General features: G+C 39.6%; 1 protein-coding gene across 1 annotated transcript in view; it reads right to left on the bottom strand.

Moving 5' to 3' along the window:
• Positions 1-24492, bottom strand: part of LOC122668994 (vacuolar protein sorting-associated protein 51 homolog) — a 47872-nt gene that overhangs the window by 8885 nt on the left and 14495 nt on the right. Inside the window, exons 3-10 of the mRNA XM_043865601.1 lie at positions 15829-15883; positions 15642-15749; positions 15156-15254; positions 14945-15022; positions 11305-11382; positions 10567-10737; positions 3089-3189; positions 2910-2977 (exon numbers count right to left, since the gene is read on the bottom strand). Coding sequence (XP_043721536.1) covers positions 2910-2977; positions 3089-3189; positions 10567-10737; positions 11305-11382; positions 14945-15022; positions 15156-15254; positions 15642-15749; positions 15829-15883 — 758 coding nt within the window. The remainder of the gene's footprint in view (positions 1-2909; positions 2978-3088; positions 3190-10566; positions 10738-11304; positions 11383-14944; positions 15023-15155; positions 15255-15641; positions 15750-15828; positions 15884-24492) is intronic.

Genomic DNA, 24492 nt, shown 5'->3' with positions numbered 1-24492 from the left:
TTGTGCAAACGGGAAATGTCTGACATGTGGCCATGAGGAAATATACAATGGGATATCCTTCCAATTTCTGCTTGCTAGTGTCTACGAGGAAAGGAACAAAAGGATCTTTCAGGATATAGAGAGAAATCTAACCTGAACATTTGGATGTGGGAGTGTTCCATTTGACTGGACCAGGGCAATAAAAAAGTTCTGTTTTTTTTTGGTGAATAAAAAATATATTACCAAAACAAGGGAAAAGAGGGGGGGGGGAGAATACACAGGGAAAATGGGGAAGGGGAATGTTATACAAAGACTCCAGCCCTACAAACCCTAATGGGGCTGGCTAGGAGACTGAAACGAAACATCAAAACTCCAGAAAGTAGCAATGTGCCTTTTCCTAGGAGAGTCCAAAAGAGAGCCATGGTGAAGCAAGTGAAGCTTGGAACTGACATCAAAGAAGATGGCTTTCCAAATCTTGTCGAAAGAACGGGAGTTGGTGGTCCATCTTCTAAGATTTCTCTCCATCCAAATATGAGAGATAACCGCCCTTCGCACTAGTTTACCTGCTGAGTCACAAATAGAATTGCCTGAAAATGTCATATCCAACCAAAGCCACTCCCGGCGAAGGGTAAAGGACTTTACAGTTTTACTACTATGGGGCTAGATGGAAAGGAGGGCTAGATGGAAAGGAGGGTTTTTTTCCAGATGGAGGAGGAAAAGGGCAAGAAAAAAATAGATGGTTGACGTCCTCAATACCATTCCAGCAAAGGATACAAGCAGGGGGGACAAGGATATGACGGTGAAGGAGAAAGGCTTGGGTAGGGAGGCAATTGTTTAGGGCTCTCCAAACATTGAAGTTGTAGCGGGGGATGTGACCTTTGAACCAAACAAGTTCATGCCAAAGGATAGAGGGAGCACGGGTCCTAACAAAGTCCCTAGCGGAGCTGCAGCTAAAGAGGCCATTGGGAGAGGGGGACCAAATGATCTTGTCCAAAAGAGAGGAGGGGGGGAGAGAGGTCTAAACCTGGGGGAAGCACATGGGAAAGGGGGAAGGGGGGGGGGGGAGAGAAGTCCAAACCTAGGGGAAGCATAAGGGAAAGGGGGAGACCACTGGCCATTGGAAATAATAGAAGACAGAGGGGAATGCTTGGGGATGCCAAAGGAGTAGACAGTGCGGGTTCCTAGATGATTGAAGAGGACACCAGAGGAATGCCAGGGATCAAGCCAGAGGGAGATGGATGAGCCATTGGCGATCTTGAAGGAGATTGCTCTGAGGGCTAAAGGACGAAGGAGAAGAATTTTACGCTAAACCCAAGAGGTGTCTACAGGGATGGGGGCCGACCAAATGGAGTCTTTTTTGAGGAGGTAGGATTAGACCCAATTGACCCAGATGGAGTCATGTTTAGAGGATATTTTCCATATAAGCTTGAGGATACCCGCAGAGTTGGAATCGCAGATCCTACGGATACCGAGACCTCCTTCTGGTTTGGGAAGACAAATAGAAGCCCAGCTAATAAGGTGGATGAATTTGGAGCATTCTTTGCCTTTCCAAAGGAAGGCACAAAAGAGTGATTCCATTGCCTTGATTGTGGTTTTGGGGAGACCATAGATACCGCACCAAAAGATGTAGGAGGATTGGAGAATGGATCTAATACGCTCAACCCTACCAGCAAAGGAGAGGAGTCTACCCTTCCAGAGTTGGAGCCGTTTACGGATAAGGTCAAGCATAGGTTTACAGTGATGACCAATCAACCTGGCAGGAATAAGAGGAAGGCCAATGTATTTGACTGGAAGGGAACCAAGGGAAAACCCCATGAGGCGGAGGAGATGCTCCTTATCAGAATCTGAAACTCCTGAGAGGAATATGTGGGACTTCAAGCGATTGATCCTAAGACTAGGAGAGGCTTTCAAAGAGATTAAGAGAGGACACAATGGAAGGAATGGAGGAACGGTCAGCCTTAGAAAAGATCATGAGGTCATCTACAAAGGCAAGATGAGAAAGATTAAGAGCCTTGCATTTAGGAATGGAGGAAATGAGCTGGTCTGTTTTGGATTGGATGCTCCTAGAGAGGACCTCGAGAGCAAGGGAGAAGAGAAATGGGGAAAGAGGGCATCCTTGACGGATTCCCACTTTGGAGGGGAAGAACCTCGCCGGGGAGCCGTTGATGATTGCTGAGAAGCAAGGGGAGGAGATACAAGAGTGGATCCAGCGAACAAAGGTAGGGCCGCAGGGGGAAAGGACATCAGAGATAAGACATCACAAATAAAGTCCCAACGGATGGAATCAAAGGCTTTATGAATATCGATTTTCATGAAAGCAGCAGGAGAATGGGATTTGCAATCGAAGCCTCTAACAATATCCGAGCAAAGGAGGATGTTATCAGCGATGTTTCTCCCAGAGATGAAGGCCGATTGTTTAGGGCTGATTAAAGAGGGGACCACTAGCTGAAGACGGTTGGCAAGGACTTTGGCAGTGAATTTATAGAGGAGGTTACAGAGGGAGATAGAAAGTGGAAGGATTTTAGTTCTGACAGTAAAGATGTTATCACCTAACTTAAACAGTTGACTGTATAGCTCAACCTTTTTTCACTATCATATTTGCTGGTGCTAGATTAGGCCCAAGGCCCGAGATTTCGATTTCAATTGGAATTTCAACCCTGGCCGAAATGGTTAAAATATACCACCGAAATGGCCAAAATGGCACTGAAATATTGTCTATTTCAGTGAAAAAACTGAAACATTGAAGACCCTTCAATTTGCATGCCATTCCATTTTGACATATGCTGCCAAAATTTCAAACATATGACCAGGCCATGTATACGAATGTCTAAAATTATGGTAGAAAAAGAAAAGAGCGCTATGATAGCCTTCACAATACCAAAATAGGGAGTTTTAACCATCAAGGAGACATATTGAAATAAAGAACTTACGTAGCATTCCCAGAAGATATGCCAAAGAAATCTTTTTCTTTATATGCTGCTGAATGGTTTCAAAATTCCTTCAAAAAGAACAATCAATTAGAATTTATGAAAATATCAAGATGAAGGGGTGAATCGTCGACTTACATTATAAATAGTTTTGGTGGAAGTGTGGAAAGACAGATTTTTACCTGGTAAACAAGTTTCGTACAAGTTCAATTAACCGCTCCTCTGAATTAGGAAATATTACTCGATAAGCATGGAGAGCTTCTGCAAACTCTTGAATGGAAACCTAAGTACAGAAAATTAATGAATGAATTATGTTCCTGAATCTGATTAATCGGCCATTTTCCAGAGAATAGAAAACAAGTAATGCAAACAACTTCTCTCCAATAGTCCATTGCAGGCGAAGGATTAGTTTCCAAAGTCTCCATTCCAAGGCTGCCTTTGTTATAGAGTATAGACAACACCTTTTTTATTTCTCCCTGTACCCAAGTCCTGCTTACGTGGACTATATGATGACGCTTATAGGTCAACAATCGTTCCTAAATCCTTAGGGCTAAAGATAGCTAGATGGATAGCGATCAATGTCAAGGAAATAAGGAGGATATCAACCGCATCATTTTGCGGAATCAGCAGTAGACACTGGTCCAGCTTAATGCTCTTTGTGGGCCAATGTATCAAAAAAGCATAAAATAGAACTATTCATGTCCAAAGAAGGTCTATTGATTGAGAGGTGGCTTATAGGTTTGCACTTGGCATACCACCCCTGGCAGTGTCATAAATTATAACACTACAGATCTTATCTGCGGGACAAGTCAACTAAAATTGTGATTTATGATATAATCACCATTTTTGACATGTGCTTAGCTTTCCAAACACTGCCCACATACAACCAAACCCATCCCAGGCCATTCACCTAAAGAATCATCCTGCACTTGTGTGAGTAGCCCTGCCCCCATGCAATAAAATACAATCCTAGCCTAGGCTAATTAGAGGTTTATTCCCATAATAATTACCTTAATCTTAATCAATAAGTGTCAAAGCTTTCCTACTTAAAATAAATTTAGGAAAATGTAAGTCATGACTGGAATAATCAGGTTTCTCTAAGACAATGTATGTAACGGTCTATATTTGTGCTTTCACATGGAAGGAAAAAACAAGGGGTTAAGGTTACATTTACCAAGGTTGATAAACCCCATAGGCCCATAAAGCTCACTGTAGAAAACCTAGGACCTGTAACCAGTAACTTGAGAGAGAAGAGAAGATGGAAGAAGAATTGATTGTAATGCTTGAGTTATTTAATAGATAGGTAAGCCCCTCTATTTATAATAGAGGATAAATTACAAAGTGACTAAACTAGGCAATGTGGGACTAAAACCCACATAGCCGACATAAACTTAATAATATAAGAAGAATAAAATTACCCCAAAAAGACCAAAATACCCCCATGGTATTCTGGATTACATATTCCAACACTTCCCCTCAAGCTGAATTATACAAATAAGAGAAGAAGGAAAATCCAGCTTGAACTAAATAAAAAAAGAACCCCATAATAATGCTAACACTCCCCCTCAAGTTAGCGCATACAAGGTACTAATGCCCAACTTGAACAAAATGGGAAAAAACTAAGGTGCAGCAGAATCCAGTTTGACATATGAATGCAGCTCCCAAATAAACCTTCAAGAACTTGAAAAAATAGATCTTCAAAACTTGGACAGACTTGATCAGCAAACCGGGCAATGTAGTCTTAGAATAGGAAATAATCCTACTAGGAGCCAGGTAGAATCAAGCTCTAGTTAAGCCTGCTGTTTAGGGCTGATTAGGGGCTGTTTTAGGGCAAAATTAGGGTTTAGGATAGGAATTTGGGAATGGGGTTTATAGGGTTTTAATCTGCAGGTTTAGAGGGTCATTATGGTATAAAAATATCTGAATTTGGATCAGTTTTAATTTCCTGCAGAAATTAGGGTTAGGGTTTCGGGTTTTGTAATCAAGAAAAACAACTAGAACTAGGGTTAACAGTAGGATTCAGGGGCTGGGGTTTAGGTCGAGTGTTAGGGGGACTTGGGGGAAGGTTCGATCCAATTATGAAGGTAATCTGTCGGCTGAGACAGTCTAGACAGAATTTGGGCCAATTAGGGTTTTAATGGGGAAGAAGAATTTAGGGTTTGTGATGGATGGATGGGATCCACAGCTGGATCGAGTGGAGGGCACATAGGAAGGGGGCTGTAGCCTGATTTTGATGGTAATCTAATGACGGAACAGGTCTGGGCAGAGTTAAGACTGGTTAGGGTTTATGGAATACAAATAGAAATAAAAAGAGGATCGAATGGGGAAGGGGAAAGAAGGATAAAACAGAAATTAATAGGTAGACTTACAGCAGATATCCACGGCAGTAAATCTAGCATTGAAGGATAGAACCACCTTCACAAAGAGCCTCCCAGCCGTCCTCTAAAAACATAAAAATAACTAAGTATTGGGCTAATCCCGTATGCAACCTAAGTACCCCTAGTTTAGGCTCATTAAAGTGGTCTATTACATAAAAAAACCCTTGGGAACAAAGGCCCAACATGGATATAACCCAACCCTAGGCCTATTTCTAAAGAAATAAGCCCTATTTGGTGATCATTCTGCATCAATTCTCCCCAACTTGAAAAAATTCGTCCTCGAATTTTATAGTGATGAGGGGGAATCAACAGGTGACCAGCAGTTTTGACCATCCCCAAACAGAATTCCGGTGAAGCAGGAACATTGGGGATAAAATCTCCAAGGCGTGGAGCTTTCTCTTGAAAAACCATGGTGGCGAACAAACTCTATGTGTTCGCTTTACAAGCAACAAGAATCGTCAATGTTTCGTCCATAGAGCCTTCAGCGTGCAACCTTCGCATCTAATGCATGAGACACAAGCTTCACCTCTTCAAGAACAGCATCTTGAAGGTCATTGCCTTCCTGTGGAGTGTTCTCAACCACCTCTTCATCTTCTGCTGTTTCTACTTTGTCTTCTTTGATTTCTTCGTCATTGACCACTTCAGTAGGGTCTTCTACATGTCGACTGTCCATCTTTGAAGCTATAGGTGCTGTCTCTTTCTTTTCATCACAATTCATTGCCACTTCAGCTTTATCTTCAATTTGTTCTCTCTCAATTTCCTTTGGCAATGTAAATTTGTATTCTCTATACATGTCTTCTTTGTAATCCTTGTGCTTATCCCTGTCTTCCCTATGCCTTCTATGAGGTTGGTGAACTTGGGACTAGAGCTGATATCTGTCCTCATCTAGGGGAATGTTGATGCCCCTATGAGGAGTAACCTGTCGTTGCTCAATCAGGTGCAACCTTGCAGTGATAGTCCTCTGTGTAGCTCTAAAGTCTTCAAACAACGCCTTCCGTCAGCAAGAAATTTCGAAACATCTCTACTATTGCTGCCATAGGGTCGAGTGGTTGTGGCAGCACTGGATTGCCATGTTCAGCCATGGCTCTGATACCAAAATAATGTAGTCCAGGAATAAGAAATAATCCTACTAGGAGCCAGGTAGAATCAAGCTCTGGTTAAGCCTGCTGTTTAGGACTGATTAGGGGTTGTTTTAGGGCAAAATTAGGGTTTAGGATGGGAATTTGGGAATGGGGTTTATAGGGTTTTAATCTACAGGTTTAGAGGGTCATTATGGTATAAAAATATCTGAATTTGGATCAGTTTTAATTTCCTGCAGAAATTAGGGTTAGGGTTTCGGGTTTTGTAATCAAGAAAAACAACTAGAACTAGGGTTAACAGTAGGATTCAGGGGCTGGGGTTTAGGGCAAGTGTTAGGGGGACTTGGGGGAAGGTTCGATCCAATTATGAAGGTAATCTGTCGGCTGAGACAGTCTAGACAAAATTTGGGCCAATTAGGGTTTTAATGGGGAAGAAGAATTTAGGGTTTGTGATGGATGGATGGGATCCAAAGCTGAATCGATTGGAGGGCACATAGGAAGGGGGCTGTAGCCTGATTTTGATGGTAATCTAATGAGGGAACAGGTCTGGGCAGAGTTAAGACTGGCTAGGGTTTATGGAATACAAATAGAAATAAAAAGAGGATCGAATGGGGAAGGGGAAAGAAGGATAAAACAGAAATTAATGGTAGACTTACAGCAGATATCCACGGCAGTAAATCTAGCATTGAAGGATAGAACCACCTTCACAAAGAGCCTCCCAGCTGTCACGGCGTAAGGAGTCGCAGGATTCCACCCACCCTTCCACCTTGATAAGCCCACAAGGATGCACACACTCTTGGAGAGCAAGGATCCACGAAAATCTCTTTTTTTAAATTCAAATCTATTGTGGGGGAGCCTCCCACGATTCCTTTATTTATAATTAAAGGCCTAAGCCAAATCCTCATACAATCTAATCTCCTCCTCACTTAAATCGTGGAAGGGATCTAATCAAAGTCAAATTACTAATTTAAAATACTAAAATGTCCTAACTACCCCTACTAACTTAAAATAAAAGAATCTAACTTAAAAACAACTAATTAAAAGAAGATTCCATATTAGCCAATAGGATAAAAGAACATATTAACCAATAGGAACACTTCACTTAAATTAGACCCATTGAACCACTTGGATGCAACCAAATCTAAACTGGTTCAATCTAAAAACATAAAATAACTAAGTATTGGGCTAATCCCGTATGCAACCTAAGTACCCCTAGTTTAGGCTCATTAAAGTGGCCTATTACATAAAAAACCCTTGGGAACAAAGGCCCAACATGGATATAACCCATCCTTAGGCCTATTTCTAAAGAAATAAGCCCTATTTGGTGATCATTTTGCATCACCGGGACTAGAATGTCTTCCAAAAAAGGCAACTTTCAACGATCTTCAATAGCTATCCAGTGATGACTCTCAGATTGCCATAGTGACATAGAATCTTGAAGTGAAATAACTAGAGCAGCAAGCAGCGAAAACAAACTGAATCATGCAGCAAAAAAAAAATTGCATCAACCCAATCGAAAGTCCTCAAATAGGCAGCAACCAAATATCTTCAACACTTCAATCTCCCCCTTACGGCAAACTCAACCCAATAACAAAGTAGATACCCATTGGCAATGATGAAAACTCTGATCTTCTATGCTTTGCACCAAGTGTTCCTGCAAGTTCTGGTTTTACAATGTCTGTAGGTGTACTGTACATAATCCCCCCCTCACGTGTAGTACACGTGAACATAACAGAGATAATGTAAAAGATAGGGCAAAAACATAATATTCCAAAATTTTCTAAAAGTGCTATGGGTAATTAAAAAGGAAGGAATGGCAAAATTGTAATTTACCAAAAGTTTCCAAAGGTGTTATGGGTAAATACCAAAGGTATGGGATATAAAGGGAATTAGAATTATTGGAAGGGAACGGTGTTGGTAAAAATGATGGCATGGCTGTAATTTGGTGGAAATCCACTTTTAAATACAATCCAAGCCAAAGGGCAAACTGGTAATAAACCAGAATTTTCAAGGGTCAATTGGGTAATCAAATAGGGGAATGTATTAAAAAGTAATCGCAGTTCCGTAAATAACCAAAATTTTGCAAGGGGTTTTAGTAAACAAAAAGCAATGGGATGCAATTGGTAAAATGGCTATGGAGAGTGGCTATTTGGTAAATAACCAGAATTTTCAAGGGGTTATTGGAAAATAATGAAGCAAGGGGACAGATTTGGAAAAGAATTTAATTCCCTAGTAGAAAGGGTAAACTAGGAAAGGAATGTAAAAAATGGATTAAAGATAATAAGAGATAAATAGAAGGGTATTATCGGAACTCAAAAAAAAGGTTTTAAGAAACCAATTTATGAAGGTTGTCTTCAACCTTACGACAAAGAATCCAGGGAAAGCTGGGCAGCGGAAACCAGGGAAGAAGAGGAACCAACGGCAGCGGCAACGGCAACTCCCCATGGTGTATGATCTCAACAAGAATACCTCATCAAGAACAGAAAATCGATGAACCAAGAACCAGCCGCACTTCTATCAAGAACTAGCAGCACCATCTCTAACCTCCAACGTGAATCAGAGGCGGAAGTATTGTCTTCAATCTCTGGACTCAACAAACACCAGACCACAAAAGCCAACAGCAGAGAACGAGAGCCCATTGTAAACTCCAAACTCTCCTCCTCACAACCGAGAAGAAGAATAGGCGGTGATCTGCAACTAGACGGAAATTGCACAGCAAGAAACCAGAGTTCGATTGCACAGCAGCAAACCAGGGCAATAATATCACAAATCTGCTGAATCGCATAAGGAGAAAAATAATTCCACACCACTTGCAGTGAGGTCTTTTGCCCCAAACTCGATCAATGGCAGAAACATAGTATGAGAGAAGAGGGTTTATGCCAACCCACTTTCAAAAACTGGAGGGAAATCCGGCGAAAACCAAGGGGATAAACAGGCCGAAATCCTATTTGTAAACACCTCCAGATCAAGCCATCATACCTGGAATCCAATCGACTCCAGAAAACCAGAAACGATAGCAGTAGCGATAGCAGAAAGGATTCCAGAAATATTCACTGAATAAATCTTCAGCTTGAACCAGTAAAGACCAACAAACGATAGTGGAAGATTTTAAAAAAATCGATAAAGATTAAACGGGCAGGAAACCCTAGTTCTTCTTTTCTTTCTAAGAACTAGGGTTTCTCCATAAATTGGAGAACTTTGAAACAACTCTCAAAACTGCAAACCAGAAGAGAATCAATTAATGGTTACAACAGCTTTGATACCATGTAGAAAACCTAGGACCTGTAACCAGTAACTTGAGAGAGAAGTGAAGATGGAAGAAGAATTGATTGTAATGCTTGAGTTATTTAATTGATAGGTAAGCCCCTCTATTTATAATAGAGGAGAAATTATAAAGTGACTAAACTAGGCGATGTGGGACTAAAACCCACATAGTCGACATAAACTTAATAATATAAGAAGAATAAAATTACCCCAAAAAAACCAGAATACCCCCATGGTATTCTGGATTACATATTCCAACATTCACCAATTGTCATGCGACACTGACAACAAACAGTGGGCATAGGTGGGCCCTAGAAGGCTAAACCCATCCCACCTATCAAGTTTCAGCCCAGTAGAAGTTTGTGATAAGGGTCAAAATATGTTTGAAAGTTATATACATTATGAGAATGCCAAAAACATTCATTATGTCATAATAGAGGTCAGCAGCATGTCTGTAATCTTTCTAAAACTTTGGATGCACTTTTGTCCCAATTAGTATGCTCATTTTGGGTTGAAATTTGACCAATGAGATTGGTGGTGGTTCTTTATGACATGGACACACCCAAATGCCTATTGATTACTTGCCAAATATAAAAATCCTCTAAGAAATGATTCTCTTTATAAAAAAACTGCACTCAAACATTTAGAGTGAAGTCCATTAGAGTAAAACATAAAAAGTTATAATGTAATGCTCTTCATAGAACTTGCTAAAAATAAAATCCTCTAAGAAATGATTCTCTTTTCTCCTTCTAATGAAATTTACTACTTAAGAAAAAGAAAAGCAAAAAATGGTAGATGATGATCGGAAGTGAAAACATAAACATCCAGGTAAAGCAGGTAAGAAATGTACACAAACCACTCTATACATAAGATTTTCTTATAAGACGTAAGTTCCTTGCATGATACAAGGAAAATGATGGGAACGCACAAAGATGCTACCTTTTTTGTGCTGGCCTCAAGAGGCACGGATGGAATTGGATCTGAAAACTTTCCTAGGTGAGAAGATTCATCAGCATCCCACGAAACCATCTCCACTTCCCTAGATTCAAGATGAAGATCTTCAAGAAAATGTTCCAACTTCTCCAGTAGCTTTGCCTTTAAGTTATCCACCTGTCAACAAATAACAAAACCAGGCATACAAAAACCACCATTCTGAATTACTACAAAATCAAAAAGTTGAGGAAATATACTCATATTGAGGGGAATCTAAAAGAGGGTGAAGAAAACCCTACAGTTAGTCAGTTACACATAAGAAGAAACCATACAGTCTATAAAGTTAACTGGCTTGGTCACCTAGGTGGGCCACCTTGGTCGCGATGGTCGCCTAGTTAGAGTCGCATTGCGTCCAGGCCCCCTCCAACTTCCTAGGTCGCCTAGATGCCGTGACAACTATGATGTCTATTGTTTCAATACAACAACAACAACTCAGCCTTATCCCAACTAAATGGGGTCGGCTATATGTCTACTGTTTCAATAAAATTGAAAAATTAGCTGGATTATGTCACGTTCTAATATATTCAGAGTATTATGTCCAAAATTGATGATATGATCTACTTCTATATAAGCACATTGCTTGGTGACTTGGTGAGGTATCTCACAGCATGACTAGCACATACACCGAGCAACCAACTCAAACAAGCTGAACATACAACATGAAAGAAAAGGATTAGTACAAACCGGGAAGTCCAACTGCTTAAGAAGAACTACAGCCTCCGCTCTTGCTTCTATAGGTTCAGAATCTGAAAATAGCTTTTCCTGAAAAGAAAAGTTAGAATTCAGTTCCCAAATAAATGGACAAGGAATAGAAGAACAAATAAAAAGTGTCTAACTTGCAATTCATTTCCTGCCAAAAGATAAATCAACCAGAAGGATGTATCTGATTTGGCTAAATTAGTTTCCTCATGGATAACAGGAGTAAATTTAGCACCTAACCAAATTCATCCTGGAACAAGGCAATCATGAAGAGGACAAAATATCTGTAGTGCAAAGATAAAAGAAAAGAAGCAGCAGCAGTCATTATTCAAAGTGCTTTAACATCCAGCGAGAACATCTGATAATGTCTTTTTGCTTCTTTAGTCTTCTGAGTTCTGAGTAACATGCTTTAGTTATGGAAAAGGATGCCTCTCGGTTTAAATAGGAAAAAATGGTATTTATATTAGATCATTTTACTTTCTGGTTACGCCTCAGCCAAGCTGTAATTAGCTGCCCATGTTACATGGGTCCAGATTTGGGTACACATGTGTCTAGACCGATCCATCTCACTGAAAATTTAGGGTGCAATGCTTCATGGAAAATGATAGGGTTTCTTGGAAAATCTCCCAAAAAGTTCGGGTTTTGCAAGAACAAAGGGAGTCTGATGTCCCCCAAAAGTATATGATCAGTCCGCAAAAATGTATTCACGATAAGATTCTTGACTTACCAGAGGAGGATAACCAGCAGTACAAAAACAAATGTAGACAAGCAAACCATAATGTGCATGAGAGAAAACAACAAACCCTAGCGCAGGAGAATAGCATCTTCAAGTACAATTTTTCCTTCATAAACCACAGACCATCACTCCTCCAGTAATCACAGTAATAGTAATGATGAAACCCTAGTTGTGCATGTTAAAAAACCTAGGGTTCTACTAGACAAAAAAAACAGCATAGGTGGCTGCACAACAAAAGAGATGGGAAAAACCCTAACCACACTCAAAACAAGGGTGAAGACTGAAGAAGGAACCTCGGGTAATGAAATCAATGCTCTGATATCATGTAGTAGTACTAGAACTTGATAACAGTAACTGTTCAAGAAGGAAGAGAGAAGATGAGAAAGTGGAGAAAACAGCCCCATTGAGAGAAAAACAGAATGCTCAAACCAAGGTAGGGAATGATATATATATATATATATATATATATATATATATATAGAGAGAGAGAGAGAGAGAGAGAGAGAGTAAATTACTAAGACCTCCCCTGGACTTTGCCCTAATTCCAATCACCTCCCCTGTATTTTCAACAATTACAAGGGAGGTGATTGAGAATTAGGGAAAGGGTGAGTAATTGTTAAAAATACAAGGGAGATAATTGGAATTAGGATAACGTCCAGGGAAGGTCTGAGTAATTTACTCATATCTATATATTGATAAGAGAAGACAAAGATAACACCAAGGACAGAGTCCACAATTAATGCCTATAATTTATGGTTAATTTACACATAAGGACATAACTATAAATATAAGTACAAATATACCCGTGGCACTGACACTTCTTAACAGACTCGGCTACAAATGTGTCTGAATTCTGCGATGAAATTACTGCTACTTGGATACATCAAACAATGAGAGATAATTAAGTTACCATTGTCATTGACATCATCATCGTTGTTACCATGTCCACAAGGTATTTTAGTGATTTTTAGTGTTAAAAATGTGAAACTAAGTAATTTTTCATTTAAGTATTCTGATGTGGATCCCATACACATAACTGTAAGTGTCATAATACAGTGTTGACATGGATTGTGTTGGGGTAAGTAGAAGTGTTAGTCTAAGTGTGTAACAGAGCTTGCTACGACCCTCCCATTCTCCAAAAGAAAAAAAATGTCATCAGTTTTAAGTTAAAAGTTCTAATCATTAAATGTTGAGAGATGGGTTAACTCTTAATAGCATAATGAGGTCTTATTTTAATAGCTATAAGATATGCTTTACCTTATCAATGGGTGTTTCATTTTTTTTTCCCTCTGTACTTTTCTTTCTTTTTCCTCTTTTGTAAGTACTGATAACTGATTTGATCATGGGTGATAGCCCATAACTTCCCATGAATATATTCATTTCTGAAACTAGAGTTTTGAGTTCTACCACTAGTCCGTCTCAATATCCCCAACTCAGGTACACATGAACATATTATAAGAGAAGCTGAGGTAAAATATCAGATGAGTAAGTAACAACGCTAGAGAGATAGAAATCTTAGAATAATCAATGAATGCAGTGACAAGAAGAGGGCAAGTCAGCAGAGATGGGTCCTGTCCAAAGGACTTCAATGACTGCACCACCAGTGAGGAGTAATATGGTGCAAGTTGAACTGTTGAATGTACCAGAAGAACAGGATGAGGAAATAGGCTTGGGTCAAAATTATGAGAAAGTTGTGACTGTGCATCATAGTTGTCATAGCGCCACCTAGGTTCCACTTAGTCGACTGGTCGCTATATTGTTCAAGACGCCCAGACAGAAAATAGGGGGAAAGAAAGAGAAAAATGAGGAAAAGAGGAAATGGGGAACCGTAAGGAAAAGAGAGGGAATGCAGAAAAAACCAGAGATTGAAAAATAAGAAGAAAACGGGGAGTAGCAGCAGCAGCCAGCAGTTGGATCTGTTTCCAGAAATGTAATAGCCGTTGCCACTGCAACAGAGGAAGGAGGGAGGTACATACCAGGAACTTGTGCTACAACCAACTCTTCCGCCGGCATGAGGAAGAAGAAGACCAAATGGGTTTCATTTGTTAAAGTATAATTGAAAGAAAATATTTTTTTTATTTTATACATTGCCCCATCATATATACAAGTAAAAGAAATACAAATTCACATTACATATAAGACCCTCAAAATTACATCTTAAAAGGAAAGAAAATTCATATTTTACATCTAAAACCCCCTTGGTATATGTGCGCCTTAGTTGCCTAGGAGCCTGGCCACCACCTAGGTTCACTTCGGCACCATGACAACTATGCTTCTAATAATTAAACGAAAATATGGTCCTAGATATAGTGGAGTGGTGAAACAGGGTTATGAACTGACCCAAGTAGTAAGGTTGAGACTTTGTTGAGATGACTATCTCATTGAGTCAGATTTACATAAAAAACGTCACCTCAACAAGTTAAATTTCCATAAAAAAGTTTGGGTACATGTCAGTGGATAAAGTCAAAGGAAAAATCTGGAGAAAAAAAAGTATCAATGGGCAATCACTTTAAAGCATGGTATAAAAATTGCATCTGTTAAGCAGCTTTTATGAAAAACGCTGGTTGTGTCCCATGACTAATCTAGCCACATATCCACGTGTCGAACACTAAATATGTCGACAGATTAGATATTTATGAGGAAGTGTCCAACAATTTATGAAACTCTGGTTGTGTCCCATGACTAATCTAGACACATATCCATATGTCGAACACAAAAGATGTGGACAGATTAGATATTTATGAGGAAGTGTCCAACAATCATAGGATTCAAGAAACTTGTATAGTTGTATGGCATAGGCAGTTGTCAAACTAACAACTAAACAGAGAAGTATTTTACTCCAGGCAAGTATTAATATAAACTTATACCTGGTAACAAAAGAAAGTGTACCTTAAGATTTTTTATAATTATGGCCATTGCTTCTTCAGATGCTCTCTTACAATCCTGAAATGATGAGTCTCCATATACCTAGTGAAGTAGAGTTTTAAGAGCCGCAGAACTTTTGTATCAGCATTTCAACTCAACCAAGAAATGGTAAAAGAAGAAAATAGAGGAGGGGAAATGAAAGAAGGATTTGCAAAAGACAAGTAAGGATATTTACCTTAAAAATTGGCATGGCTCCAGTAAAAAACTTGACTGCATCTGCATAAGCTTCTGATTTGATACACTTTCCAAGTCGAGTAGGAAGATCATATATGAACTGCTCTTTTCCACAAAAGATGAAATCTGTGGTAACTCATATATGTTGAATGCACAAGAACTTACATGAACAATCATACATGAGGAGAAAAAGGAATATTTTTCATTTGATTTGAAGCTTAGTAGTTAGTACTCCTATTTCTTAGCCCTTACAACGTAGTATTGCAATTTAAATCAAGAAAATAGTCATCCAGCAATATCTAGGATAAGAAACAAAGAACCTTCTTTATGGTAACACCAGAGTCTTATAAAGTACTTCAGTAGGTAGAAATAGCCCAACATTGAGGCATGATTAGTCAACTCTCACATGGTTTAGGACTTGGTCAAAAGACACAACAGTCACCCCAGGGACCAAAGACAATAAGAAGAAAGAAGTTCAATTTGATACCTGAACTTTACGCAGAAGGTTCCTGGTGCGGTGCAATTTCTCTATATGTTCTCTCTTTTCAAAAAGAGATGTATTAACCCTATCACTTCTGGATTGAACAGACATAATCTGAAATATAAGTCAGAAAAATTATGCCCTTTACCTGAATCAACAAACAAAAAAGATAAAACAGAAACTGTGCAACCACCTTCTCAAGGAGCTGCTCCATGTTCACCTCCATACCTACAATATTATTTTTCATTCTGCAATGATAAATACATATTAATATACTAGAAAAACCTAACTATGTCAACTAATATGTACAGTAACATATCCTTAAAATCTGATTGTCACAAAAAATGTTGAATATCTAATTGTAAATAAGTGAGGCAAATAGTTAAGTGCTGGATCCTATCCAATTGTTTTGTTCACTTGTCTGTGGTTTTGGATTACAACCTGAAAAAATAAATAAATAAATAAAAGAGATTCCATGCAATGTATTAGAGAGTGACAGAGGATTAAAAGATCAAGAAACAAAGAAAAGCAATTCTGAGCAAATTCATTCATTGAATAAAATGCTCGCTACCATTTCACCTAAAACCTCGAACTGCTAGGGAAGGGCAGCGTCAATGTATACATCAACACTCCCCCGCAAGTGCAGGCCAAGATCCCATGGTCCTTGCACGTGGAGCTCACGCGGCATCGAGGGAGAAGAAACGTCGGGAAAACTCTTTTGATACACTTCCCAGGAGTCGAACACTTGACCTCCCTGCCCTGATACCATGTTAGCTACCATTTCACCCAAAAGCTCGAACTGTTAGGGAAGGGCAGCATCAATGTACATCAACATAAAGGAGAACTCCATCTCTCCTCAAAATTTAACCACCATACTAAGTCATTTTACAGCGAAAAAATCTCAGAAAAATGTCCAATTCCTGAGTACGCATACCAATTTTCTAATTTTTCACAGCCTCCACATTGACTCTAACCACAAAAACTGAATACTTCAGGAGAGGACTTCTAGAATGTTATTGACAGGATTAACTTTTAAAGCAAAAGATTACAGATCATGGCCACCTTGGTCAAGTCCTAGGTCAATGAAATTTTTTTTGAATTTTGAACATAGATTAGTTTAAGGCTTAGAATTCCAACAATGAAGACCCAAGGCCACAGTCAATGTTCTTTAAATGCAAGAACTGGAAGACCAAGTTTTCTGCTCTTGAACATTGGGTTTGGATTCTCATGTTTCTTCTGTATTTCAAAAGCCAATCTAGGAAAACCTAATTAGACACATAAACTAGACTCTAACCCTGAATAATGCCCCAAATAGGTCTTCCCTGACCCCTCCCCAGTCACTAAGGTAAACAACATAGAAAAAGCACCCGGTTCTGTGCCGGTTTCAGAAGAGCGAAGAATAAGGGGATGTTATGTTAATAGAAGCATAAAACTGTTTATAGCCGTTGCGATATATAAGTATACTCATCCAAGCCGCAGGAACATGTACATACGAAATATGAGGATTTCCACTTTGTTTAAAGATCTTGTGGTGCTACCCATGGACTTGGGCTGGCGTTTGGTATGCATTCTCGGAATAGGTTGTACGAGTCTAGAACGCATTATGAAACCCAGTTCTTCTCTATTTTCTCGCTTAAGAATGTTTTCTAGACCCAGAATCAATTCCGAGAATGCATACCAAACACAACCTTAAATGAATAGCCATCGTCGTTTAAGAACAACCAAAGAGAAGTGTTGGAATAGGCTGCTTACACGATTGGGGTAAGCAGTCCTAGTTTGATTAGGATTAGTGCTACTAGTCCTAGCTGATTAGGATTAGTCCTAGTCATGTTAGGAGTAGTGCTAGTCTTTTCTTTTATTTTATTTTTATTGTTTTACACTCAGCGAGTCCTATTCGCATTCCTAGTCGTATTAGGAATTCCTAGTAGGACTAGGACTGAGGTGTTATTATTCCTATTTGTACTTTGATCAGATGTACTTCAAGTTAATATAAATAAAGGGGCTTGGGTGATCAATTCTAATCACTCAAGCATTCATTTCTGTGGGCTATAAGCAGAGTAATGCTGATCACACACTCTTTATAAGGAGGGTTGGTGAAAAACTCACTGTTCTTATAGTCTACGTTGATGATATAGTAGTTACTAGCAATGATGGTGATGAGATCAGACGGTTGAAGACCTTCCTTGGACAAGAATTTGAGATTAAAGATCTAGGGAAACTACGATACTTTCTTGGGATTGAAGTAGCCAGATCTTCTAAAGGCATTTTTCTTTCCCAAAGGAAGTATGTCCTAGACTTATTGACTGAGACCAGGTTGCTAGGCTGTCATCCTTCAGATACTCCTATGGACCCTACTGTTCGACTCAAGGAGAAAGAGGGTGAGCCTGTTGATAAAGGCCGGTACCAAAGACTTGTAGGGAAGCTGATTTATCTTTCACACACGCGTCCTGACATTGCTATCGCCGTGAGTACTGTGAGCCAGTTTATGCATGATCCCTACTCTTCTCATATGGAGGTTGTTCTTCGTATCTTGCACTATTTGAAGTCAGCTCCTGAAAAAGGAATTCTTTTGTCTACGCATGGTCATCTACGGATAGAAGCATACACTGATGCTAATTGGGCTGGTTCTGCAGATCGGAAGTCTATTTCTGGGTATTGCTCCTTTGTAGGTGGAAATCTTGTCACATGGCATAGCAAGAAGCAAAATGTGGTTGCTCGTTCTAGTGCCGAAGCTGAGTTTTGAGCTATGGCACAAGGTATTTGTGAGTTACTATGGCTTAAAGGTTTGCTACAAGATCTTGGTGTTCCTATTCGTCTTCCTATGATGTTGTACTGCGACAACAAGGCTGCCATCAGCATAGCACACAACCCAGTACAGCATGATCGTACCAAGCATGTTGAGGTAGATAGGCATTTCATCAAAGAGAAGTTAGAAGTTGGGCTGATTTGTATTCCCTTTGTGACATCTGCGGATCAACTTGCTGATATCTTCACCAAGGGATTGTCTGGAAAATTGTTCCATCCCAATCTAGTCAAGTTGGGCATGATCGACATCTTTGCTCCAACTTGAGGGGGAGTGTTGGAATAGGCTGCTTACATGATTGGGGTAAGCAATCCTAGTTTGATTAGGATTAGTGCTACTAGTCCTAGCTGATTAGGATTAGTCCTAGTCATGTTAGGAGTAGTGCTAGTCAGATTAGATTCTTTTCTTTTATTTTTATTGTTTTACACTCAGCCGAGTCCTATTCTGGCATTCCTAGTTGTATTAGGAATTCCTAGTAGGACTAGGACTGAGGTGTTATTATTCCTATTTGTACTTTGATCAGATGTACTTCAAGTTAATATAAATAAAGGGGCTTGGGTGATCGATTCTAATCACTCAAGCATTCATTCCTAGGCTGTTAACAAGAAGCAATCCAGGCAGTGATGATAGTATCTTGTACCTGAACCGGTGGCTCACTTTTTCTAAGTAATGAAGAAAAGGACCGAAACATGCCACTCAAAGACTCTACTGAGACAAAAATCACCCATTTCTGTTTGACTGGCTGAAGTTGGTGATGGCACTTTCCTAATTTCAGCCTACTTTTTCTTATAGATGTTATATCGTTGCCACCACCTTCTTTTCCGGGAGGCAGTTTTAATTTATGTTTATCTGACATATAAACATAAATAGAGGTGTTTGGTATGATTTATGACCCCTAGTTCTCATTAATATAAATCAATACAACAACAACAAAGGGATGAAGAGATGGCAAAACAGGGATGGGGGATGAGATGAGAAATGAGAAAAAGGGGAAATCACAAATGAAAGATGAAATATGAAAGTAAGAGGAAGAAGGCACAGCCCAGCAAGTCGGGAGAATCTCAACTAAATAGGGTCAGCAACATGGATCCTTGCCCTCCAACAGGCTCTATCCCAGGTCATACTTGGTACCAGACCGAGACAATGCATGTCCTTTCTCACAATTTCTCTTATGGTCATTTTAGGCCTGCCCCTAGCTCTTTTACCTCCTTCGATTGGAATCATATCACTCCTCCTTACTAGGGCAAAACTAGGCCTCCATTGAACATGACCGTACCATCTCAAACGACTCTCTTGGAGCTTGTCATTGATCGAGGCAACTCCCAAGTCAGCTCTAATACGATCATTCCGTACTGTATCCTTCCTAGTTTTCCCACACATACATCTTAACATCCTCATCTCTGCTACACATAACTTCTCAATATGACACTTCTTAACTGCCCAACATTCTGCCCCATACATCATTGCCAGTCGAACAACAGTCCTATAGAACTTTACTTTAAGCTTAAAAGGAATACGTCGGTCACACAGTAATCCGGACACACCTCTCCATTTCATCCACCCACTTTAATTCTCTGTGAAACATCATCTTCTATGTCACCTTCTTTATTAATGATTGACCCCAAATCAATGTACCACTAAATTCATAAAGATGTGAGGAGGTGTTTATGTTTTATTGGCAATTTGGCATATAACACTTCACAGTTGTTTATGCGCTGGATGTTTAATGAACATGTGCTAAATTGGTTATTAAGTAGGGGTAAAATGGTAAAAACGAAGTTTTTTTTTATAACAAAAGCCTTCCCTTTGCAACTTCCCACCCCTTGCAACTCCAAACAATATAATATATATAATATATATTACATATCTTAAATAATACATAATACATATATTATATTATAATATATGAGGGTTGCCCTTGTTGCAACGGTAAGGTTGCTCCATTGCAACCTAGCGGGTTGCAGGTTTGAGTGCTGAGTACATTATGACCCTCCCCAGACCCCACAGTGGCGGGAGCCTCGTGCATTGGGTACGCCCTTATTTATACTTATATTATATTATATTATATATATTTATAATATATTACATATAACAAAAGCCTTCCCTTCATATTATATATTATCATAGTTTTCAAGGCGTTGTCGCCTAGGCATCCAGGCACCTTGATCAACTTGGGAGCCTTGGTCGCCTAGTCGGTGCCGCCTTGATTTTGGGCCCTCTCCAATGCCTTGGGTCACCTAGACGCCGTGACAACCATGTATATTATATAATAATATATATTATATATTATATATTATGGGCAAGAGTCAACAGATTGTTGTCTATTCGTGTGGCCCCTGCACTATACCACATGCAGGGTATCAAAATGGATGAATTTTTTATTTCACGAGAGCGGTAATTTCATGCACTCCTATGTCTAGGTGCAGGATCCATAGAACCAGGCAGTGTTCTTTTTCCCATATTATGTATAATATAGTATTATATATTATAGTATATACTATAATAGATAATATATAATATATTATGAATAATGTAATACAATATATTATTCACTTAGGCTCTCTTTGGTATGCTTTTTATTTTCGATTTTTGCCTATTTAACAAAAATCATTTGTGAAAACCATTTTTGGTCAAAACATAAAAATCGTTTGGTAACCATTACACAGAATAGATTGTAGACAAAGAAATATGTTTGGCATACCTATGTGCATAATAGGTTTTTGAAGTGGGTGGGTGGAGCGATGCCACTGTACCCATCTTCCTTCCCAAAGCATAAACTCAGAACTGAGTTGTTGAGTTCAAGCACATACAAAAATTAAAAAAGAATTTGAACTCCGATCATAACTCAGAACCGCAACATTGTTTGAACCTACATAAATCTATAACATATTAGAGTACTAGACATGAAAACAGGACCAGAAAAGGTGTTAGCATTATCATGGAGTGTTTTTTTTTTCTTTAGTTCAAGCTAGATTTTCTTTCTTTAATTATTTGTATAATCCAGCTTAAGGGGCTAGTTGTGTTATTTATTTATTTATTCACCGAGAGCTGCTGATGAAGAGGACTAGTTGTGTTATTTATTTATTTATTATTATTATTATTTTTTTGGATGAATAAAAATTATCATTACTGTTAGATATGGGCCAGAATACCGTGGGAGGTATTCTGGACTTTTTTCTTCTTTATTTATTTAGTTGTTTGTATGTGGTTTAGTCCCACATTGCTCATGTACATATGTTTATTCTTTTATTACTCTTATAAATAAAGAGGTGCTTGGGGTGACTCTAATTATCCAAGCCTTTCCCTAATTTTAAATCTCTCTACATGGTATCAGAGCTGATTTCGAATTAGGGACCAACCCCATCGATTTTTTTTCTCCTTCTCTCCTCCATCATTTTTCCCTTCTTCTCCCTCCTTGTTTCTCCTTTGTTCTCCCTTTTTTTCCTAAGGGCAGCACTACAAGAGGTGGTCGTATGACTTAGGTGCTGCCCCTCCCAACCTCTTTTTTATGTTTTCTCCATGATCAATTCCTGCTCGATAGCTGCTGGACTCTACCTGCGATTTTGAAGTCTTCAAGTTTTTTTAGAAGATCAGCCCCTACCATTATTGCAGGCTGTTCTTCCCTTATTGGAGCTTCTTCAGCACCCTTTCCAGCATCTATTCAGCATAGATATCCTCCTTCATTGAAGACCTCCACTCCCAATCGATCTCCATCTTCAGGGTTTTTTCCAAAACCTTGACAATTGTCGACTTTGGGTGTGGGGCTGCTTGTTGCTGCTACACTTTGGCTCTACTTCTGCAGGGCTGCTTCTACACTTACTAGGACACACTCGACTGCAATTTGGGCCTTCACAGTTCAGTTTTGAAGACCTCTCTAAGATCGATATACCATCACAGGGTTTTCTTCAAAACCCTGACATTCATCGATCTTGGGGGCTGCTGCTGCCTATTGGACCTATATTTCTGCAGGTTATTTTCTCCATTATACAGGGTCAATCGACTTCAGTTGCTGCTATTTACCAGCAGTTTTATCCCTCTCTTGTCCCTTTATCGATTTCCACAATTCAGGGTTTTTTACAAAACCCTGCAAATATCGATATAGGGTTCTTCTTGTGCTGCTGGTTCTGATTTTTGGAGAGGTGATTCAGCCTTTAATTTGAGGATAGTTTTGGATTAATTTGCTTCCAGTATGGGTGATTCGATCACTTCTTCAGCCACTTCAGACCAATCACTTCATGATGGTCACAGCAAGACTGAGTACCACTGCTTCCCACCAAATCCTATTAAACTGGATGGCTCGAATTATCTTCTATGGTCCAGATCTGCCTCTTTTGCTATTGCAGGCCGTGGTCTCACCAGCCATATTAATGGCACTTGCGTTATGCCTACTGAACAAGGGTCTGCTCAGGAAAAGTGGCTTGCCAATAATGGTGTTCTGATGTCTTATCTGATAGGCTCGATGACTTAAGATTTACAGGATAACTTTATTCTTCTGGACACTGCCTCTCAAATTTGGGCGGTATGCAAAGAAACATATGGGCAGCTTGGCAATGATGCCCAAGTATATGAAATCCGGAAGAAGGTCCTTCACACCACTCAGGGAGAACTTTCAGTGTCAAAATACTACGCTACTCTCTGCAGTCTGTGGCAACAGTTGGACCATTTCTCAGACTTTCATCCTACTATAGTGGCTGATATTGCTTCCTATAAGAAGCACGTGGATAAGATCAGAGTCTATGACTTTTTGGCTGGTTTGAATGTGGAGTATGATCAGATCCGTGTTTAAGTGTTGGGCCATAAGCCTTTTCCCACACTTGAACAATCATATGCATTGGTGTCTTCTGAGGAGAACCGGAGGGCTGCTATGTTGCACCCTCCTATTACAGACAGATCAGCTCTCAAGGCTGCTGCCCTTGCCACTCCTGCTCCTAGTGGCACTGCTTCTCTTGGTGATTCTGCTACAAGGAATGTTGTTTGTGAGCACCGTCACAAACCCTATCACACCAAACAGAAGTGCTGGAAACTTCATGGGAAACCAGCTGATTTTGAAGCAAAAAAGGCTACCAAGACCAAGAATAAGACAAAGACCAAGGCCCATCAGACTGAGACTATTACTGCAGCCCCTGCTACTGACCCTGGTCTATCCCAGGAGGATCTACTGGCACTCCTACGTATGCTAAGGTCTTCCGCTGCCGCTGCCTCTACTACATCAGTTACTGCCAATTCTTCTGCTCCTTCAGGTTCACACTTTGCCCGGCCAGGTATTCCATTTGGAGGTCATTGTGCCGCTGTAGCTTCCCATCCTTGGATCATAGATTCTGGAGCTACAGATCATATGACCGGTTCCTCTAGCTTGTTTCATAAATACTCACCCACTTCTGGGAAAGATAAGGTCAAAGTGGCTGATGGTTCTCTTTCTTCCATATCTGGAAAGGGAATCATCAACTGCACTTCCTCCCTTCCCTTGACTTCTGTTTTGCACATTCCTAATTTTACTACTAACCTTCTTTCCATTAGTAGTATTACTAGTGATCTTAACTGCAAAGTCACTTTTTTTCCTTCTCATTGTGTGTTTCAGGATCTGGAGTCTGGGAAGACGATTGGATTGGGTAAAGTGCACAGTGGGCTGTACCTGCTTGATGACGGTCGCTTCTCTCCACTACACCAGAACTCCATGGTCTCTTCTGAACTCTACCAATGGCACTCTAGGTTAGGTCACCCCCCTTTAGGAATCTTAACTCATTTATTTCCTAGTCTGGTCACCCTTCGTACTAAGGATGACTTTTTTTGTGAGGCTTGTGTTCTGGCCAAACAGACACGTTCAAATTATCCAATTTCTAATAAAAGGAGTTCTTTTTGTTTTAATTTGGTGCATTCTGATGTTTGGGGCCCTAGTCGTAAACCTTCTATTTCTGGCCACTGATGGTTTGTTTCTTTCATTGATTGTCATTCTAAGCATACATGGGTATATCTTTTGCATACAAAAAATCAGGTTTTTTCATGTTTTCAGCATTTTCATAGGATGATTCAAACTCAGTTCCAGGCTACTCTCAA

Source organism: Telopea speciosissima, chromosome 7 (assembly GCF_018873765.1).
Source record: "Telopea speciosissima isolate NSW1024214 ecotype Mountain lineage chromosome 7, Tspe_v1, whole genome shotgun sequence".
NCBI classification, from domain to species: domain Eukaryota; kingdom Viridiplantae; phylum Streptophyta; class Magnoliopsida; order Proteales; family Proteaceae; genus Telopea; species Telopea speciosissima.
The sequence above is the reverse complement of the archived record's forward strand: the minus strand, read 5'-3'. Positions and strand labels throughout refer to the sequence as shown.